At 48.3% G+C, this 20,021-nt stretch overlaps 1 protein-coding gene across 11 annotated transcripts in view; it reads right to left on the bottom strand.

The window, feature by feature from the left end:
* Ccdc136 (coiled-coil domain containing 136) overlaps positions 1–16,882 on the bottom strand; it is a 29,767-nt gene extending 12,885 nt beyond the window's left edge. For 3 of the 11 annotated variants that reach the window (XM_017592966.3, XM_063286242.1, XM_063286244.1), the window contains exons 1-8: positions 10,180–10,360; positions 7,324–7,644; positions 4,833–4,944; positions 3,906–4,074; positions 2,798–2,935; positions 2,312–2,470; positions 1,660–1,830; positions 1,107–1,292 (exon numbers count right to left, since the gene is read on the bottom strand). In XM_017592966.3, coding sequence (XP_017448455.1) covers positions 1,107–1,292; positions 1,660–1,830; positions 2,312–2,470; positions 2,798–2,935; positions 3,906–4,074; positions 4,833–4,944; positions 7,324–7,644; positions 10,180–10,195 — 1,272 coding nt within the window. In that variant the 5' untranslated portion in view covers positions 10,196–10,360. Of the gene's footprint in view, positions 1–1,106; positions 1,293–1,659; positions 1,831–2,311; positions 2,471–2,797; positions 2,936–3,905; positions 4,075–4,832; positions 4,945–7,323; positions 7,645–10,179; positions 10,361–13,819; positions 13,895–13,978; positions 14,234–15,871; positions 15,980–16,727 lie in introns of those variants that run through there. The other 8 variants (XM_008762837.4, XM_006236241.5, XM_063286243.1 and 5 more) reach the window with 6 other exon arrangements.
* Positions 16,883–20,021: the final 3,139 nt, after the last annotated feature.

Here is a 20,021-nt window from a genome sequence, read left to right as displayed (position 1 = left end):
AAAGTCAGGTAAAATCTCAGCGGTTGGTACACCAGCATGTCTTTCACTTGTTGTAGGCTACAGCACTGTACGAGGTCTTGAAGCAAATCAGGGATCCAGTGGATCTCTCAACTGAGTGGGAGAGAAGAAAGCCAGCGAAATGCAAGCCCTGCGATGGAGCGGCAACCAGACTGTACCCTTCTCAATCTTCTATGTCACAACGGCCTTTCCCAGGGACACAGTCTTCTTTCTACTGGGAGAGGTGGGAGCCAGAGCACCTTTGCAGAATGTGACCTCACCATCTCCCAAGACTCTTAAGCCTCTTCTCCAAAGGGCTCCACTCCTCTCCAGTTCTATCATGATCCAAGGCTGATAGTGCTCAACAGGGGAAATGGCACTGGCTGACACCAATCTAATACACCACAGGAAAAGTGAACAAGCCCTTATGTATCACTGCTGGAACTATTTTCTTAAAGAAAGTGGGACAAAAATATTGTTCTGTACCATGCTGGGTATGGTGGTACATGCCTGTAATCTGAGCAATAAAGGCGGAAGCAGGAGGATTGCCACAAGTTCAAGAGTAACCTAGTCTAAACACTGAGACTCTGTCTCAACACTCCTATCCACCCCCCAACCCCCCCAAAAATAACATTTTGTTTAATTTGAAGCAAAATTCAAGATTTGATAATTTACTTCAAGTCTTACTATATCCTAAAAGACCACTGGTTCTTTTAATACTCAAATCAGCATTCTGGGTACAGACTACAACCTTAAAATCACTTGCAACCTGTTTCAGAAATCTGGCTCTATTCTCTTTAGTTTAAACATGTGTCTGTGCCTCTCTTCAAATGATGAGACTTTGATACAGTTTCAATGCCAATGTAGAAATACATATATACATGGGGTCATATGAAAAACAGATGTTTATACTGACTGAGATCCAATGTATCGATCAACTAAGCTATGGTTCTTATTCAAGTCAAGCTCAAGATGAACTGTTTTAAGGCCAGTAGACATGGGTCTGTCTTTGTCTTCTGCATTTAGCTGGGTGACCTCATCCCTTGTTTTTGTTTCTCCTCTCTCCCAAGCTGGTGCCAAAAGCACTTAGCACTCTCAAGTACAATTACCTTGTTGGGGCGGTTTCCACTGTCTTCACAAAAGGAATGGCTGGACTTGAGCTCTGTCAGCTCCTGCTGGCAGAGCATGAAGTCCTGCTCCAGCTGGTCATACATGTGCTTCTGCCGTTCCAGCTCATCCCTGCTGCACTGATACAATCCCTTCATCTCCTGTAGCTGGAGGTGTATCCCTGAATTCTGTGTAGGGAAGGCAGAGCCATCACCCATGGGATGTACGACTACTGCCTCACTCTGGACCTTCCCAGCCTACTTTCCAACCCAGACTTCATCCCAGCCAGGGAGAACCACACAGACCTATCCTTAACAGGTTTGACGCCCTGACCTGTGAGGCTTCCTCCTGAAGGAAGCAACAGGATTCCTTTCTGTAGACTGATTTTCTGGTTTAAAATAAAAGGAAACTGAGGATATCTCTATAGCAGCTCTCTCTGCATGTCCTGGGTCCACCTCACAGCAGCTCCTCCACAGAACTCCGACAATCCCACTCTGCTTACCCTCACAGAAGATCCTGCCTGGCTATGTGCTCCTGGCCTGGCCTTCCTTTTACCTTCTCATTTCTCTCTCGCAAGCAGTCCACCATCTCTCGGAGACGATGCATCTCTGACTCATGGCACCGCAGCTTGTCGTGCAGGTGATGCTGGACTTCTAGAAGCTGTTCCTTCTCATTCACACTGCACTGGTGCTGGGCCTGCAGCTTCTGGAGCCGGCACATTAACTCCTGCATGCAGGGGACTTTGGGTAGTGGTGCTGGGTTTTATGACCTTGCTCTTCTCCTGACTCAGCCACTGACCACCTGAGAATCTACCTCCTCCTTTTACTTGCCACTTGTGCCTCCCACCTATGCAGAACTGGAAGAAGACAGTCATCTTTTTGGTTTGTTTATAAACAAATGCAATCTAATCCCATGAAATCCAGTCTATGTAGCTGGCCCTGGCCTTGAACTCCTGATACCTCTGCTTCTATCTTCTCAGTTCTGTCTGTCATAACAGATATGCTCTATCACACTAGGTTCAAAAACCAGTTGCCCCCTTTTGATTTGTTTCAGTGCTGGGAGTTGAGCCTAGGACCTCACACATGCTATGCAGGCAGTCTACCAAAAGCCATATCCCCAGCTCTGGAGTTACCATTATTTGTATTCCCCAAGACCTCAGTCAGCACTGCTGGCCCCTCCACTGTCCCTTTACCTTTGGCACTGTTACCTTCTCACTCTGGCTCTCTACAGGTGTGCATCTGACGAGTTTGAGCTGCTGGAGCTCAGACTGAAGCTGCATCTGCACCTTCAGAAGCTCACTGTGTTCATCCTGGCTAGTATCATACTTTTGCTGCAGGGCACAGAGCCTGCTCTTCAGTTCCTCATTCTGTAGTGGAGAGGGTGAGTAGAGCAGTTACTCTCAAGAAGTAGCAGGGCCCTATCCAGGCCTCTGTGATAGATAGTTTTCTGAGGCAGAGACCTTGAGAAGAAGCTCTCTGGATCTATGTCTGAGTTTCTTCAGTGATGAAAACACTCAACAATGACACCTTTCCACATGCCATCCTATGCGGCTTCTATATGCAGGGGCTTTGGGTGGTGCTGTTGGGTTCTGGTCATAGGGTACGAGTTGCAGAGTTCAGCCTCACTCCTGAGGTCCAGCCTCCCTGGAGGCTGTGACTCTGAGCCCTGCTGCCCTTCCCCTGGCAGTGTTTACCTGGGTGGTGTGGCAGGTCTGAAACCGGAGCACCTCGTTCTGGGCACACTTGAGCTCCCTCTGCAGCCGCTTCTGCTCCTCCTCACTGGTTCTGCGGTGATGCTGCAGCTCTTCCAATTCACAGCACAAGTTCTTACACTGTGTGGAAAATGGAATGGGGCTGATTTATAGTAGAGCTCACATATTCACGTGCGCATGCGCGCGCCGAAATGAGAAAATATGTCATTCCTTTGATCAGAATATAGTCAGGTACCACATGATAATGTAGACTCATGCTGAGAAATCTGTCACCACACTACTGAACTATCGTGTAACCATTATAGAGTACACTTACACAAACTTAGATAAGCACGGCACGTGTGTCTGTGACTGTGCTTTACTGCTCCCGGGATGCTAATGTATACCCTGACAGTGAACTAAGCACAAATGGAAAAGAGGCCATTAATAGAGGCAACAGATACGAGACATTTGAAGATGCTGTCAGCATAACATGGCATCCTGGTCTTTTTGTTCTTGTCGGTGTTTTCTGAGACAGAATTTCTCTGTGTAGTCCTGGACATCTTGGAACTTCTTCAGGCTGGCCTCAAACTCAGAGATCTGCCTGCCTCTGCCTCTTAAGTGCTAGGATTAAAGGTGTGAGCCACCACTGCCCATGTGGTATCATGTTTTATAATGAACACTTTTACTTTGTTTTTGTTTTAAAGGATAAAGGCTTTTAAAGAAACAGTAAAACACAATGTGGTAGAAACAAACATTAGCACTTTCTTCGAGTCACTGTGATGTCACACAGTGTGTCACACCCTCACACACAGTAGGCTATGTGCACTAGTATCACCACACACATGCTCAACAACATGTGCACTGTAACATCAGAAGGGATGAGAGCTTTCAGCATTCGTGTACTTGTACAGAACCACTACCAATTTCTCATCTAGTTTCTGATTGAAATGTCGTCCCGACAGGTGACTATACTTCCATCCATCAGGCAAGACCCCAGGATATCATGTCCTCCTACAGTGCAGGCTCCTCTGTGAGCTCTACCCTACTACAGGCCAGAGAAGGGTAAGCGAGGTGGCAGCAGGCTGCCCCTCCACCCTCTGTCACCCACCTTGTCCTGCATGTCGTGCATCTGTTCCTCAGCTCCCAGCAGCTGCTGGCGCAGAAGCTGCATCACAGGGTCAGGCTCTGGGAAATCCAGTTCTGAAGTCTGAGACTCTGAGGACATCATATTCTTTAGCATGTGAGATTCTAACCATCGTTCTGTTGCTCTTCGTGTCCTGCAATCCAGAACCCAGGGCTATGTTGGGAAGTGCTCGGCCTGATACCACCAGTCAAGCGTGCTCAGGCCCAGTACTCCCAGTTAGGTCAAAATTACTAATGAGCCTTCTATTGTGCTTCCCCTCTCAGATTAACACGTCTAGAAGATTACACAAAACCTCCAGCACTTCGCTGCGTGGGCATTTTAATCTTGGAACATCTTACAATGACTGACCTCGCTGGTTTCAAGGCTGGTTCTGATGTCAAGACACATCTAACCTAGAGGCTCTATGCCAGTGGTTCTCAACCTGCAGGCCATGACCCCTTTGAGGACCACATCAGATATCCTGCCTACCAGATATATACATTGTGATCCATAACAGTAGGAAAATTACAGCTATGAAATAGCACTGAAATAATTTTATAGATCACAACAACATGAGGAACTGCATTAAAGGGTCACAGCGTTAGGACCACTGCTCTATGCCACTACATTGAATCACCTACGTGTGGATGACAAAGGGATCTTAGCTGATCTAATATAAAGAAGAGCTAGCTAGGCACGAATGCCAAGAATAGAGGAAAACTGCATTTTACAGCTCACTTCACTCTAGTTCTGACACAGTTTGGTGGCATTCTGAGCCTGCTCCTCCTGGTCTCCATAGCCTTGGAAATACATAGAAAAGACTGCTTTCCAGGAACAGAGAAATGTTCATGATCTTAGCCTGTCTTCTAGGGAAGCCTGAGAGACTGCAGTGCGCCTGTGTCCTGGCTATACCTATCGCTCTCCAACTCAGCGAGCTGCCCTGTGAGGCTGCTGTTGCTTTCCCGCAAGGCCTGGTATTCCTCGTTCAGAAAGTGGTAGCGCTCCCGAAGTTGGTGCAGTTCATCTGCAGAAGGAAAGCAGGGAGAAATGAGATGAGATGAGAGAGATGAGTGCTTCCTCAGTGGACAGAAGCACTGATGACCAACCCCAAGATTTCCTGAATGGAAACTCAACAGCAAAGGGTTACATAGCTTCTCTTATTCTGAGGCATAGAATACACACCCAGTATATTCATCCTTGAAGCCCCAACTGAATATCATCTTGCGTGTTTAGGAGCTCTTGAAGGTTTAAATAAATTGAATTTATTGTATTTAAGTTTCTAGTTAACTATAATCACCTCTCCATTGTCTATCTGCCCATCTGTCTGTCCGTCTGTCCGTCCTTCCTTCCTTCCTTCCTTCCTTCCTTCCTTCCTTTCCTTCCTCTTTATGAGACAGGGCCTTGGGTAGCCTAGGTTGGTCTCTGACTTTAAACCTCAGATCTTCCTGCTTCTGCCTTCTGATTGTCTGTCTTTTATACAGTACTGGGGATTTATGCACTGTAGTGTCCTGAGCAAGTCAGGCAAGCACTCTAGTAACTGAGGCACAACTATAGCCCCCATAACACTTTTATTACAGAGCCCTGCCAGACATGAACTGCCACTGTCTACATTCCAGATGTGCCTTGCAGAGACAACCCACTCATGCTCACCATCCTTCCTTTCCTTTATCGTCACACTGAAGACACTGGCCTGGGTACAGATAAATATTCATTGTGGGGTTTCATTCTATTAGTTGTTTATTATTTGTTGGTTGACTGGTTGGTAGGGAGGAATGGTGCTTGGGATAAAACCCAGGGCTTTACCATGCATACCAGCAAGCATACTACCCCCCAAGTCCTATTTATTTTCCTCCCATCTCGATCTAAAATGCTTCTTTTCCTCAAGCATTAGAAGAGAGAAGAGATTGGTTAAAATTCCCCAGCTGCTACAAATACCCACACTTTATCTCTTTATGAATAAGAACCAACAGAGAGATGGCTCAGTCTTTAAGTGAGTTGATGCTTTTCTACAAGAGTGAAATCAGTTTCCAGCACCCACGTTACCTGGCTTATAACCACCCATAATTTTAGCTTCTGGACTCTGCAGTTAAACACACAGATACATATAAATAAAATGAAATAAATATTTCAAGAAAAGAATAGTATTGCTGGGGTTGAGGAAGTGCTTGCCTGAGTAAACACGAGGACTTAAGTTCAGAGTCCCAATATCCCCATAAAAGGCCAGGAATGACACCTTGTACCTGTAACCCCAGCACTGAGGATGGTAGATCCTAGGGGTTCCCCTAGTGAGTCAGTCTAGCCAAGGTGGTAAACTTCAGGTCCAGTAACAGATCCTGTCTCAAAAAAGGTATGGTGGACACTGGTAGAGGTAGATACTCATGTCAAGCCCTGGCTTCTACAATGTGTACAGATCAGTGCTTCCCCTACCCAGCACACACTGGTACACACAGAAAGAGTCACAGCACTTAGAATGCTAATTCTACTAACATTTAAGATGCACCAACTGGCCTTAATGATAATTAACATACAGTATTTTATTTGTAAGAAGATTCAACACCCCTAAACACCACTTTCAATGTTTCTTCTTTAATCCAATCAGAAGTTCTTAGGTACAGGCGTGGTGGGTTTTTGACTCAGGTTAGGTCAACTCTAGCTGCACCCTTTCCCTTGTGCTGCCTCCCTCTCCTAGCACCGCCCAGCCAAAAATGACTCTCTGAAAAGCTTAATACAGCTGGGAAGACTGCAATTCTTTGATTTCCCTGTTGACTGTCTCTGCTTGACCTGGCCAAATATAGGGCCTCCATTATACTCAGACCATAAATCTAGGCTAGAAGAAAGGCAAACCCTCTGATGTCATGAGTCCTAGCAACTAGCTGGGAGTTTGAAACAGGGCTCCAAGCTCTGGAATACCGCATGCATGACTAGGAATAACCTCTCCAGCTGTCTTGTGCTCCGATTTGTTGCCTTCCAAAGTCTCTACTCAGGAGGGCTAAATGAAGCTAAGGATTAGCATTCTGGATCCTAGATGCAGTGCTAGAGGCATAAACAGGTTCGGGCAAAGAGCCATGATGCCACAGCAGCAGGAAGGGTTTGCTACGGTGACAGGTCCTTCTGTATCTACCCCAGACCTGGACCCTTGCCCAGGGAGGACTTTCCCATAATCAAACCAACTAGTGCCCAACAGCTCTCTGTTAAGAACCTCTAGGGTCCATCTCTAATTCTTACACCACCATTGACTGATTATGTAACAGCTGAGTTTTTCTCTCCAGTCTCAAAGTAAACATGGGAGATTTTTTTTCTAGAGGTTTCTAATGCATAATCTAACACTAGTCTTCCACTATCTTCCTATCTAAAATGTCCGCTCCTCTGTTCAACTGTGTGAACAGATGAGAAAGTTTCATACCTTGTATCCCAGAGAAGTCTGAAATACTTAAATCAGATGGTCCAGAAGCCTTCAATTCCATCTCTGCACGGAGTGAGGCAATTTCCATCTCATAATCCCCGCGAATGCGTTCCATGTCATCGAGCTCATTCTGCAACCGGCAGAGGTCGTCCTGCAAGGACGCTATGTCACTCTCATGTTCAGTTGCAGAGTCTGCTGCAGCTTGCCGCAGATTATGGATCTCTGCCTGGGCCAAATGCAACTCCTGCTCTATTTCCTTAAGTTCACTTTCTTTCTCATGCTCTAACAGGGAAATCTCCTCCCGTAGATGTTGCAGCTCACCTGAAAAAAAAAACAAAGGTTGCTGGTCAAGAAGTGAATGGGTAGGAGGCAGAGACAGGTCCCTGGAGCGTTTGGCTTGGCGGTTTGGTTGAGTGAGAGACTGAGGAAGACACCTGACACTGGCTCCTCCCTCGTCCCCACACTCACAGGCACACGTGTGCGTTCACACAGTCACAGAGAGTACATTTAAAAGGCAATTGCTTCAGAGGGGCGGGGCAACATCACAGGTGTTTTCTTCTCCATCTTGTACCAGTGTTGCTTGATTTTCACAAGTTTCTCTTTTCTATATATGGATTGTGCTTACATTTTAATTTGCAAAACAAATGTGTCAGAACCCTGTGGATCATTTGAGGTTGTTTTAGTTTGTTTTGTTTCCTTTCTGGTTTTTCAAATTAGGTTTCACTTGGTAGGTCAGGCTGTCCTGGAACTCCCTCTGTAGACCAGGCTGTCCTAGAACTCAAGAGATCCTCCTGCCATCCGAGTGCTGGGATTGAAGTCAGAGCCACCACCACGCGGCCCTTCTGTAGTTTTTAAGACAAGGTCTCATTCCGTAGCACAGACTGGTCTCAAACACAGCCTCTCAAGTGAAGAGATTGCAAACGTGAGTCACTGCATCTAGTTTCACATCTCGGATTTCTGGATGCCGGCAACCATGTGGAATGGGTGAAAATAACCCCAAAGCGGTGAGTTAAAGTCATGGATTTCGGGGGCTGGGGATTTAGCTCAGTGGTAGAGCGCTTACCTAGGAAGCGCAAGGCCCTGGGTTCGGTCCCCAGCTCCAAAAAAAAAAAAAAAAAAAAAAAAAAAAAAAAAAAAAAAAAAAGTCATGGATTTCAGTGAGAATTCAGAAGTGTAGGCAAGATTAAGGGATGAAAGAGAACTGGACTTCTCGAGGTATGCTGTCCCCATGTCCCATCCCCTGCGTATTCTAGCAAACACTCAGATTTCACCTTTTTCTAACCTTTCCTCCACCTCCTGCAACAGCTAAGAGGAACCCTCAAGGCTTGCTCATACAGCTCCTTGAGCTCTGCAGCACATGTGGCTGTGTTCAGTTCTGTCCTCACTTAGCTATAAATGTCATGAAAACAGGGAACATGCTGGTTTTATTTACTTCCTTTCAAATAGAAAGTCAGGGCATAGGGATGTATAGTTCAGTGCCTAGCACACAAGAGATACTGGGTTCAACCTTTAATAAAGGAATTTAAACCAAAACCCAGCTAAATAAATACTTAAGTGTATTCAGGTAGGAGGGAGGGGTTCATTCATTCGATTTTTACTCTTTCTTCTGTATATGCAAAATTACACGTTAAGAGCACGTGGTTGTCCTACAGGACAAATTTAAGGGCATAGTTGCTCATGTCTGTAGTCTTAGCCCTCTAGAGGCCAAGGCAAGAGAATTGCTTGAGTCTAGGAGTTTGAGATCTGCCTGTGTCAAGCTTTATGGGAGGGAGGAAAGGAGGGAGAAAGCACCCATTTGGATATATGGTCAATATCAAGAAGTGGACAGGGGGCTGGAGAGATGGCTCAGTGGTTAAGAGCACTGACTGCTCTTCCCGAGGTCCTGAGTTCAATTCCCAGCAACCACATGGTGGCTCACAACCATCTGTAATGGGGTTGGGTGTGTCTGAAGACAGCTACAGTGTGCTTATATACATTAAGTAAATAAAATTAAAAAAAAAAGAAGTGGACAGGGCACCTCAGGAAGAGGTCTGTGCCTTCAGCAAGTATGAGCGCTAGGTTGTGTCACTTCCTGAATTTTGGGTTAAATTCCTTTACTAAAGGTTGAACCCGGGACTGGAGAGATGGCTCAGTGGTTACACTGACAGCTCTTCCAGAGGTCCTGAGTTCAAATCCCAGCAACCACATGGTGGCTCACAACCATCTGTAATGAGATCTGATGCCCTCTTCTGGTGTGTCTGAAGACAGCTACAGTGTTTATATATAATAAATAAACCTTTAAAAAAAAAAAAGGTTGAACCCAGCATCTCATGTGTGCCAGGCACTGAACTACATCCCCACACCCTGACTTCCTATTTGAAAGGAAGTAAATAAAACCAGCATGTTCCCTGATTTCATAGAGTTCACGACCAAGAGATCGGGAGACCAACTAACACACCCTACAACACAAATATATTCTACAGTACAAGAGTTTACAAGGTGAGATCTAGATCCTCACCTCAGTTTAGTTGGAGGGAGAGGCATGGGGATCAACTGCTCACTATGAGGAATCCCCAGGCCTGAGCATTCTAGGGGCACAGACTAACCTCCATCTCCCTAGCACACCTTCAAACTTCACTGGGTAGCAGTTTGGGACCTGGCTCTGTAAAGTGTCTTCTCAGATCATGGGAGTTGGGGTAGTGATGGGTGGTGAGGGGCCAGGCCCATCTCGGAGGCTGAATAGGTCAGACCAGCCAGGAGTTGGAAAGGCAGGGACCAGGTTCCAAAGAGCTGGCGCCGGTTGACTTCGGGCTGGGGCCTTCGGGGGCTCAGATTCGAGAGTTGGCTTGAGGGACAGAGAAGACAGTTCGCACTTACTGGTTATGGCCTGCATCTCGGCGGCCCCCCACAAGCGGTCTCCTGGGGGGGGGCTCACGCCTCCCGGCCGGTGCCGCCCCGGGGGGCTTTGGCGGCCGGAACCGCCTCTGAACACTAGGTACCTCTGAGGCCGCGAGCGCCCCCACTTGGCGGAAACGGGCAACGCGCGTGCGCACGGACCGTCTCAGGTTCCTTCCGCGGGGCGGGGCTTGAGGTGGGTTTGAAGCCCGCGGGGGCCCCTCACCAGGCTGGGAATCCTTGAACTCTAGCGACAACTGTATTTCCCCCTGCTCTTTAAGATTTTCAGACTTCTCCATGCTAGAAAGAAAAGAATGTTCTTTTCCAAGCAAGACTAATACTTGGCTCGACTCAAGTGGACTTTTTCCTTCATCATAAAAACAAGATCAAGGGTTCCTTGTCTTAAAACAAACAAACAAACAAACAAACAAACAAAAAAAAAAACACTTTCCCAAGATCTCACCTCACCTTCCCTTACTTCTCTTTAAAATGGCTATCACCCTGATCTGTATTCAGTTTGTTCTCCGTTTTTCCTCTAATCCCAATCCATTCTGCCGTGTCTCCTGGTTCTCCATCTTGCCAACCCTCGGCAGCCACCTTACTTGCTTTCACAATTTTCCACATAGTGGATAAGCGGTTTTTTTTTTTTGTTGGTTTTTTTTTTTCTCTTGGCTTTCAGGCCAGAATGGATTTAGGTGTTCCTTCTATCACGTTTCTTTTGCCATTCCTTTTATCTTTGGCATCTAGTTAGGAGAATCTCTATGGACTGTTTCTCTCCCCTCTGGTATCTCTTGGTATGAATGAATGTCCATCTCCCATAGATTATAATGCTGTCTGCATGTTTATAATTACCAACACTCATTTCAAGCTCATTTCTCCCCTGGTTCTAGACCACACATCCAAATGGCTCCTTCACATACTCACTTGGACATTGAACCTATCCAGCCAAAATCTCTTAAAGGGCTTCTCTAGTTCCCAAGCAAATTTCTTACCAAGTTTTCCCATGCCAGCCATTAGATATGGGTATTTACCCAGTTTCCATATGTCTCCAACTGGTTCCATTTCTACTGCCTTAGTTCAACAAAACAGTCAGCTAAATGGACCAACTGGTGTGTTTGACTCCATTTCTTCCTCTGGGGTTCTAAAGTACTCTTTTGAAAAGGTAAAGCAAAGGTTTAGGGATGTTGCTCTGTGGTCAGCACCTGGCAAAGGCCTTGGATTAAACCCCTACCACGGGAGGAAAAAGACAAAGCGCTAACTAGAAATATAAAACATATCAGCCACTCCGGTCATGGAAAATACCTCTTATGGCATCTACAATGGATGCTAGCTCTGTCTGCTAACCTAAAAGGCCTACCTACTCTAACCAGACCTCTGCCCTCTTCTTAGAACTTCCTCCTACAAGGGTCCTTCACATGAACTTTGCAGTGACCTTGGTTCTGCACCCCCTAACACATGAAACTCGTCCTCATCTCTGGGACTTGCTGTTGCTGCTCTTCTGTCTACCAGGTTCTTCCACCTGATTTTGAATGGTTGGACGCTTCCCGTTACACAACTGACGCACCAATGTCTTGAAGACTTTTCATAACCTAGCCAACTCCCACTTCATCCCTATCCATGTATCTGTCCCGGGATAAGGGACTGAGGTGCATATCTTACCTACCAAAGCAGACCTAGCCTCCAGGTTCTCCCAGCATCCCTCAGTCCCAACCTGGCATACCCTGCCCCTAACCCTGAACTTTCCAGCACAGGGGTTGGGCTGCCCTTCCCCGAGAGGCTCCTCCCTATGTATTCCAGACATTTTGGTCTCCCTTTCTCTCTCCTCTTCTTCTCTTCTCTCTTTGCACATACTTTTCCTTTCTTTCTCTTCTTCTTCCCCCGTCTCCCCATGGTGACTGCCCCGGCCTCAGTCCTTGGGGGGTCAGTGAACTTGCCTGAATGTAGCTTCCCAATGAACCTGCATTTAATATAATCTAATCTGGCTTGAGTTGGCTCATTTTACTGGCAGAAAAACAACTTGTCAGTACCACATATGTATCTGAGCGTCATATTCATACCTGTGTTGCCTTTATTACTTGTATTGTTACACTTTCCTTTAGAACTTATTTATTTTTAATGGCACAGGGTCTTATGATAGCCTTGAACTCACTATGTAGCCAAGGCTGGCATCAAATTCCTGATTTTCCCTGCCTCTACTTCCCACATACTGAGATTTCCGGCCTGTGCACCCTACCCAGCTGTGGAATCTACTCTTTAGGAATTTGGACAATTGTGTTCTTTGTTGGTCCTTTAAATACAAAGGATCTCAACAAACAGGTGACAGACAACTGTTTTACAGGGAAGAAATGGAGACTCTGGAGGATAAGTGACCTGCCCAAGATAATGAACTTTGTGCATGGGTAAAGGTAAACCTGGGAGTTTACACACACACACGCACACACGCACACACGCACGCACACGCATACGCACACACACACACACACCGTGCTGTGTCTGCTATTTCTCTTTGCCACATTTCCCCCATCTCCCGTTGCTTGCATGCTGTACCCTTCTCTTCTGCTCCTCCTCATATAGGTTCTGTTCATTCGCTTGCTCTCTCCAGGACGGCTTCCAGACCTTTTCCCCCATCTCCATTTACACTTTGCATTTGGCTTGATCTCAGCTCTCCCTACAGAGTCCCTGCTGTTTTCTAGGGCAGATCCTCAGAACCTTCCGGAAGCCCACAGAAGTAACAAAAGCTCTCTATTTGGTAGTGCAGTGGAATATGGGACGACGCTTGCCTCACTGTTTCCTGAGACAAAAGGACAGGGACTGAAATAGAGGAATTGGGGACCACAGACTCAGGTTCTTATCTGTTTCCTTCAATGACACTGGAATGTCCTCCAGCGGGTCCCTATGGAGACCTTGGAGGAACCAGGATGAGAAATACAGCCTGGAACTCATCCTGGATCATACACCCCTGGCCCTGGGCAGAAGAACAAAGTAAATAGGGATGGGGGGGGGGAGGCTGGGAAAGATAGGAAGGCAAGAGAGAGGAGGGCAGGATGGCCATGTAGATAGGTAAAGATGGGAAATTAAGAAAAAAGGAGAACACGGGGCAAGGAGAAGAGAAGGTATACTGGCTGGTTCTGTGTGTCAGCTTGACACAAGCTGGGGTTATCACAGAGAAAGGAGCCTCAGTTGAGGAAATGCCTCCATGAGACCCAGCTGTAAGGCATTTTCTCAACTAGTGATCAAGTGGGGCGGACCCAGCCCATTGTGGGTGGTGCCGTCCCTGGGCTGGTGGTCTTGGGTTCTATCAGAGAGCAACCTGAGCAAACCAGGGGAAGCAAGCCAGTAAGTAACATCCCTCCATGGCCTCTGTATCAGCTCCTGCTTCCTGACCTGCTTAAGTTCCGGTCCTGACTTCCTTTGGTGATGAACAGCAACACAGAAGTGTAAGCTGAATAAACCCTTTCCTCCCCAACTTACTTCTTGGTCCTGATGTTTGTGCAGGACTAGAAACCCTGACTAAGACAGAAGGGGCAAGGAAATAAAGAAAAGGAGAGAGGTAAGGTTCTGAGTTAGGTTTGTTTGACTAGCGTGGCCACTTCCCCTCTGTCTAGACTTGGGGGGCAGTTACCTTGGAGCTGCTGGATCTGTTTGGTGAATACTTCGGCCTGCTGGGCACTGGCCAGCCGCTCATCCTCCAGGAGCCCTGCAGTGAGAGGAACGTCTGGTTTGGAACCGGGGATACACACACCCTTTGGGCCCAAGACCCTGCCCTGTCACGGGTGCTCACCCTGAAGCTCCAGGCAGTCATCCTCATGCTGCCCAGCAAGCTCACGGGTCTCCTCCAGCTCTGCCACCAGCTGGAGCACCTGAGCCCTCAGCTCCTCCAGCTCTGTCTCTGTGAGGCTCAGGCCCCGATGCTTGCCCACTGACAGGGAGCCCAAACTGCCTTCTTTCTGTACTTGATCTTCTTCTTCAACCTCTTCCTCTTCTTCCTCTTCTTCCTCCTCCTCCTCCTCATACAGAGCTGGAAGTAACACCTCCCCTAGGAGAGACAATCATCCCACCACACAGTCAGTACCTGTTCCAGAACCCTGCACCTGGAGTGGTAACCCCAGGCCCTGGACAGCAGAATAGTGCCACCTGGTGTCCCCCCCCCCCCCGAGGTTCCCTGGGATAGGACCTAACTCATGGTCAGGCTCTGGTGGGTCAAATTTGGATGCACCTTTTCCAGCTTCCTGACACCTAATATTGACTATCTACTGCCTTTACAGCAGCCTCATGCAGGCTCAGCTACAAGAAGCTTGCTTGAGGACACCTAGCACTGGTCGTCTCAACTCTGAGTAGTGGGACAAGGAGTTTAGAAAGGATTCAGACATTCAGACACCAGCTGTTTATTTAGGCCAAATGGAGCAAGCTTGGGAGGAAAAAAAAAATCTAGGTGGCTTGCAAGGTATTAGAGCCTTTTCATAATAAGAAAACACCGGCCTGGCCTGTAGGTAGCAAAGGAAACATTAGGCGGAAATGACTTGGTGGAACCCTTTCAAATGTATGTTATCAAATATCTTCTTGAAATTTTCTACACCCGATGTTTCCGTGTTGGGTGCCACAAGGTTCATCCCTTGCCTGCTGACCAAAGTTGATTTTCAGAGTAAGTGTCAGGCTGAACTCGTGTATGAAAGAAAGTCAGCCATCTTAACACATTCTTCTAAATTACTCATTTATTTATTTAATGCATACAGGTGCCTGTGTGTGTGTCTGTCCCTGCGTGTGTGTCTGTCCATCATGTGAGTGCAGCGCCCTTGCAGGTCAGAAGAGAGTATTAGAGCCTCTAAGACTGGAGTCACAGACAACTGTGGGCTGCGATGTGGGTGCTGGGAACTGGTCAACTGCTAAGCCATCTCTCCACTCCTGCTGACACATTTGAAAAACTGATACTGGTCTTCATGTTCAGGCTCGTGAACACTTTTTTTTTTTTAACTGCAATGCAGTTCCTGTAAATAGCAACATCTTGTCTTGGTAGGGATTGCTTTGTTTTTAAATTCTAGATGTCTGGTCTTCCCTTTTCTAATGCCAACAGCACACAGTTAATCTGAGATCCCTTATGCGATCTAAGTCTCTAGGGAAGGCCTGTGCTGAACTATACAGGGGCCTGGGGACACTTCACAAGAAGACCTGGATACTGGGTTGGTACCACCTGCCCTGCTACACAGGAGTGCTGCTGGGAAATAGGCTTCATCGAGCTCTCTCCTAAGCACTTTCTTACTAAAGCTGCAGAGCTCTGTTCAGAGTTGACAGTGGCGGCATCGAAAAGACAGTTCACATGTCCATGTCCTGGCTTTTAAAATAAGAGACAGCTTGGGATCTGGGTCAACAGGCAGGGAGAAGAACAAGCCCCCTGCCGAAAGCCTGTTTCCAGGCTGGCTTCAGCAGGACCTCTTTCTGTCTGGCGGCTCCCCCAGGACACACAACCTGGTTAGCTGGGTGATTGGAGCCCCAAAGGGATGAGCCCAAACTTCCATCAATGCCTGAACCCAGGGGAGGCTTGGAGCTCAGCCACCAGGAAGGAGGGGCTTGAAATGAAGTAAGGGAAGGGCCCTGTCCTGGCTCAGAGCTCTGGGGTCAGGAAGGAAGGAGGAAGGGAGTTATGGAGTGATGGAAAAGCCTTTTTCAGAAAACTCACCCTCCATAGCTTGCATCCCGCGGCGCTCCAGGGACCCCCAGCGTTGGCCTTTCTTCCTCTCACAACCCTCAGATACCTCATAAGAGCCTAAAGTAGTTACTGTGGGTCCTGTGAGCAGGGAGAAAGTAGGCACTGTAGGTTTCGAGGGGAAAGAAAGGGACCTGCGTTCTTATATGGGAGCCCCGAAATTTGTCATCACACTGGAGAAGCCTGACTCACTCTGCCCAGCTCTGTGATTCTATTCCCTTAGCCACCTCCCATGCTCTGCCTATGGAGAAGACCCCAGCCCGGAGCTACCTAACATCAGCACCCCTGTTCCAGGCTGTTTCCGGCTCCTCTCCCTCGCCCAGACAGAAGAGGGTGAGTGTTTAGCTTGGGGCACAAGGAGAAGAGGGATAGGGTGGGAACTAGGAAAGAAGGTTTTGGGAGGGTCCTTTATAGCAAAGCAGAGTAGGGAGGGGCGGCCGGACCAGGAGAGAAGAGAGGGGGCTCTAAACTAGGCCGTTTCCTCAATCTCTCCCCTCCCCTCCTCTCCCTCACCAGACCTCGCCCACCCCACCCTCTCACGGTAGTCAAGAGCTTTGATGAACTAGAAGGGTGCAGGTTCTAGAGACAATCCCCTCGCCCCCCTCGTGAGCTGGAAGCACTGTTGGGCTGGAGAGACTGGATGGGGAGCGCTTGGGGAGTGACCGCTGGGAAGAGACATCCCAGGTCGAAAGATGGAGAGCAGTATCCGGTATCCGGTGGAGGCCAGGGTGGAGGAAGCCGACTCAGTACCAGGAGAACCTGGGGGTCAGAAGGAAGGAGAGACGTTGGGGGAAAGAGCATAGGGAGCTGAGGGAGAGGCGGCTCTGACCTGGGCCAGGGCAGCTCCAGCCCGCGGCTCCCGCGCCGGCCCCGCCGCCTGCCTCCATGGCCGCTCCCGTCGCTGCCGCCGCCTCCCGAGCAGAAGCCGCAGCCTCCGGGCCGGGGACCGGGAGCCCGGTGCGCAACGAAGAGAGAGGGCGGGCCGAGAGGGCGGGGCCTGGCCTGGCCACCTGACGCGAGTGCCCGCCTGCGGCCGCCCGGAAACCCTCCCCAGTGCCGGCTCCCAGACCCATCGGGGACCTGCAAAAGAGTCTCAGAGCAAGCACCCAAGTGCCCCAGGCTCGCCCGAGGCAGCTTCAGGTCTGCTGCGCCTGCAAAGCAGGCGTGGGCTACTGGATCTTGAAGATGCTCCCAAGGAGTGCTAGGATGGCTTGGTTCTGGCTGCAGAACCCACCCTGGGTCAGCCGTGCGTGGGGACCTCTCTGCGCTGGGGTATCAGGGCCTGGTCTTGCCGGGTGATAGAAGCCGGGGAGTTTTGGGTAGAGGGGTGGGGTGTTGAATAGACTGTTTCATGCAGATGCGCAGACACGCGCGCACACTTCCTTGGTCTCCAGGCTGGGCCAGCATCTCCATCCCGGCAGTCTACAGAGCCCATCCCCTCCGGGTGGCCTCGCGCACCCCAGAGCTATTGCAGAGCTGGCGGGTAGGGAAATTGAGACCTGGATGTGCCAACTACCAGGCGGCACATCACTGCTTTCCCCCGAATTCCCACCAAGCCAGAGGCCAAGGATCCACCCAGACTGTCTCTAAGTGTACCAAGATCGTCCTTTGAGCCACGCCCTCTGTGACCTGTGCCGTGTGAGCACCACTGATGTTCCCTGTAACAGGAGATATGGGAAACCATATCTTTTCATCTTTTCATCTATTTATTCAAGAGATGAACTTGATCTTGAGGCAGATCTGACATCTCAGGAGGAATGGGCTCCCCGAGTCCTAATCGTGGGGAGATTTCTAAACTGGGTACTCACACCAGTTCTTTCTCTTGTAGTCTCACTCCTAAAGTTTGGACCTGGATTGGCCTTGTTCGAACTCCCCAAGCTGCAAGGCTCTTAAGACTCCATGTTCCACAGGAATGAAGCACTTCTTTGCCTGCTGCACATGTCTAGTTTTTCAGTAATTTCAGCCTCGGGTTGAGAGTTACTCTCCAGACACGCCATCCCTTCCTTATTAGACACCCCTGTTATGCTCTTCTGACCCTCTGGGCAGCATCAGAGTACTGGCTGCCGTTAAGATTGGGAAGTACCCTAGCTATCTTTGTATCTTTTTTTTTTCTTTCCTTCGGAGCTGGGGACCTGGGGACCGAACCCAGGGCCTTGCGCTTCCTAGGCAAGCGCTCTACCACTGAGCTAAATCCCCAACCCCCTTTAAAATGTGTAGCCCAGGCTAGCCTCGAACTCGTGATCCTCCTGCCTCTGCCTCCTTCAGCAAATCCTACCGGTGTGCGCCACCACAACCGGCCATCTTTGTATCTTTATTATCAAAGTATCTGACTCTTGGAATAAATGAGTTGACATGAACCTTCCAACTACATTAATAATGCCTTCCTCATTAATCACAGATTTTAACTCATGGATTTAAACTCATGTTCCTATTAACAATGATGCCTGCCAGGCAGTGACGGCACACACTTTAATCCCAGCACCTGGGAGTCAGGGGCAGGCGGAGCTCTATGATTTCGAGACCAGTCTGGTCTACAGAGTGAGTTCTAGGACAGCAAGGGCTACACAGAGAAACCCTGTCTCTAAAAACAAAACAAAACAAAAAAAGTCCAAAAATTAGAAGAAGTCAATAGTAAGTCCCACCCCCACCCCCAGCCTGATGATCAGAGAAATGAATGATTGTTCATTTTCACCAGAGGACAAGACCTATGGCTATAGTGATCCAGCCATAGAGAAGAGCTGCCAAGCAAGCCTATTGTTTTGCAGATCATCCAGCCAGACTTGGATAGCAAGATACAATGTTTAGAGATGATGAAATGGGCTCTCATGGGGGACTAGTTCTGGAAGCTCCGTGGTTCTGCCCCACGCAGCTCCTTCGGTTCTGTCTCAGCAGCAGGGCAGAGTAGCAGTTGGTAGTGGGTGAATGAGAAGAAAGACATTGTCGCTTGTGACAAGGAGAGCTTGGATCTTGAGCATTAGGATTAAGCTCTCCCTGGTTCCTGGATGCAGGTCATCACCATTGATCTCAGGGAATGTTCCAGGGAGACCAGAACCAGTCTGTCAGTAGGAGGCAAACCCCATTCAGAAATGGGGTTGAAAGGAGGGTGGAGTTAGGGGTCAGAAGGAAGGAGCTTAGCAGGTATGGGGGACGGGGCTGTCAGGAATGTCTCTGAAAGGCCAGGCATGCCGGGTGTGTCAGCCAGGTGATCAGCTTAGAGGGATGATCTGTATTAATCCTCATAATCCCAGGGTTTAAGACTCAGCCTTACCCCATCCCACCTCAGGAGATTATCCCTTCTGAGGACTGATGCAGCCATTTATCCCCTGTTATCCTTATTTCTAGATGCTCAGAGTAACCACTAAAGCATTTTTAAAGTGAGCATTTGGCAACATGCAGAAAAGTAAAGTTCAAAGACTAGTGCAACAACACTCCTGTGCACACCAGACTGTTCATATCTTTTTACTCTTCTTGCAGTACTGGGGTTTGAACCTCTGGACCTTTTGCATGGTAGGCAAACGCTCTGTTACCTTGCTACATCCCTAGCCATGTTTAAATTTTACTTTGGAGCAAATTTTATATTTTTATTAATTCTTTCAGAATTTTATAAATGCTTTTGAGTCCCTGCTCCTCCCACATCTACCCTCTTCACCCTCACCTTGCTACCCTACCCCCAGCTTTGAGATGTCGTCTTGTATTTCTTTTCTTTTCTTTTCTTTTTCTTTTTTTTTTTTTTTTCTCAGAGCTGGGGACCGAACCCAGGGCCTTGCGCTTGCTAGGCAAGCGCTCTACCACTGAGCTAAATCCCCAACCCCTTATTTTATTTTTCAGTGGAGTCCAGTTTGTATTGTCCTCCTACCCCTGGGAGCAGGGTCTGTCCTGGAGTATGGACGACCTACCTGGGGGCTATGATCATTAAAGAAAACTGACTTTCCCTCTCCCAGCAGTAATTTTACTTTCTTACAACCATATATTTTTGAAAATGACATATTTGCACACGCACCAGCATTTTGCCTGTATTTATATCTTTGTACCACATGTGTGAAGTGTGCAAGGAGACTGGAAGAGGGCATTGGGAGTTACAGATGGTTGTGAGTCGCCATGTGAGTTCTGGGAATTGAACCCA

Source organism: Rattus norvegicus, chromosome 4 (genome assembly GCF_036323735.1).
Source record: "Rattus norvegicus strain BN/NHsdMcwi chromosome 4, GRCr8, whole genome shotgun sequence".
NCBI lineage: Eukaryota > Metazoa > Chordata > Mammalia > Rodentia > Muridae > Rattus > Rattus norvegicus.
Note: the sequence above shows the minus strand (reverse complement) of the source record. Positions and strands in the feature narration are given on the sequence as shown.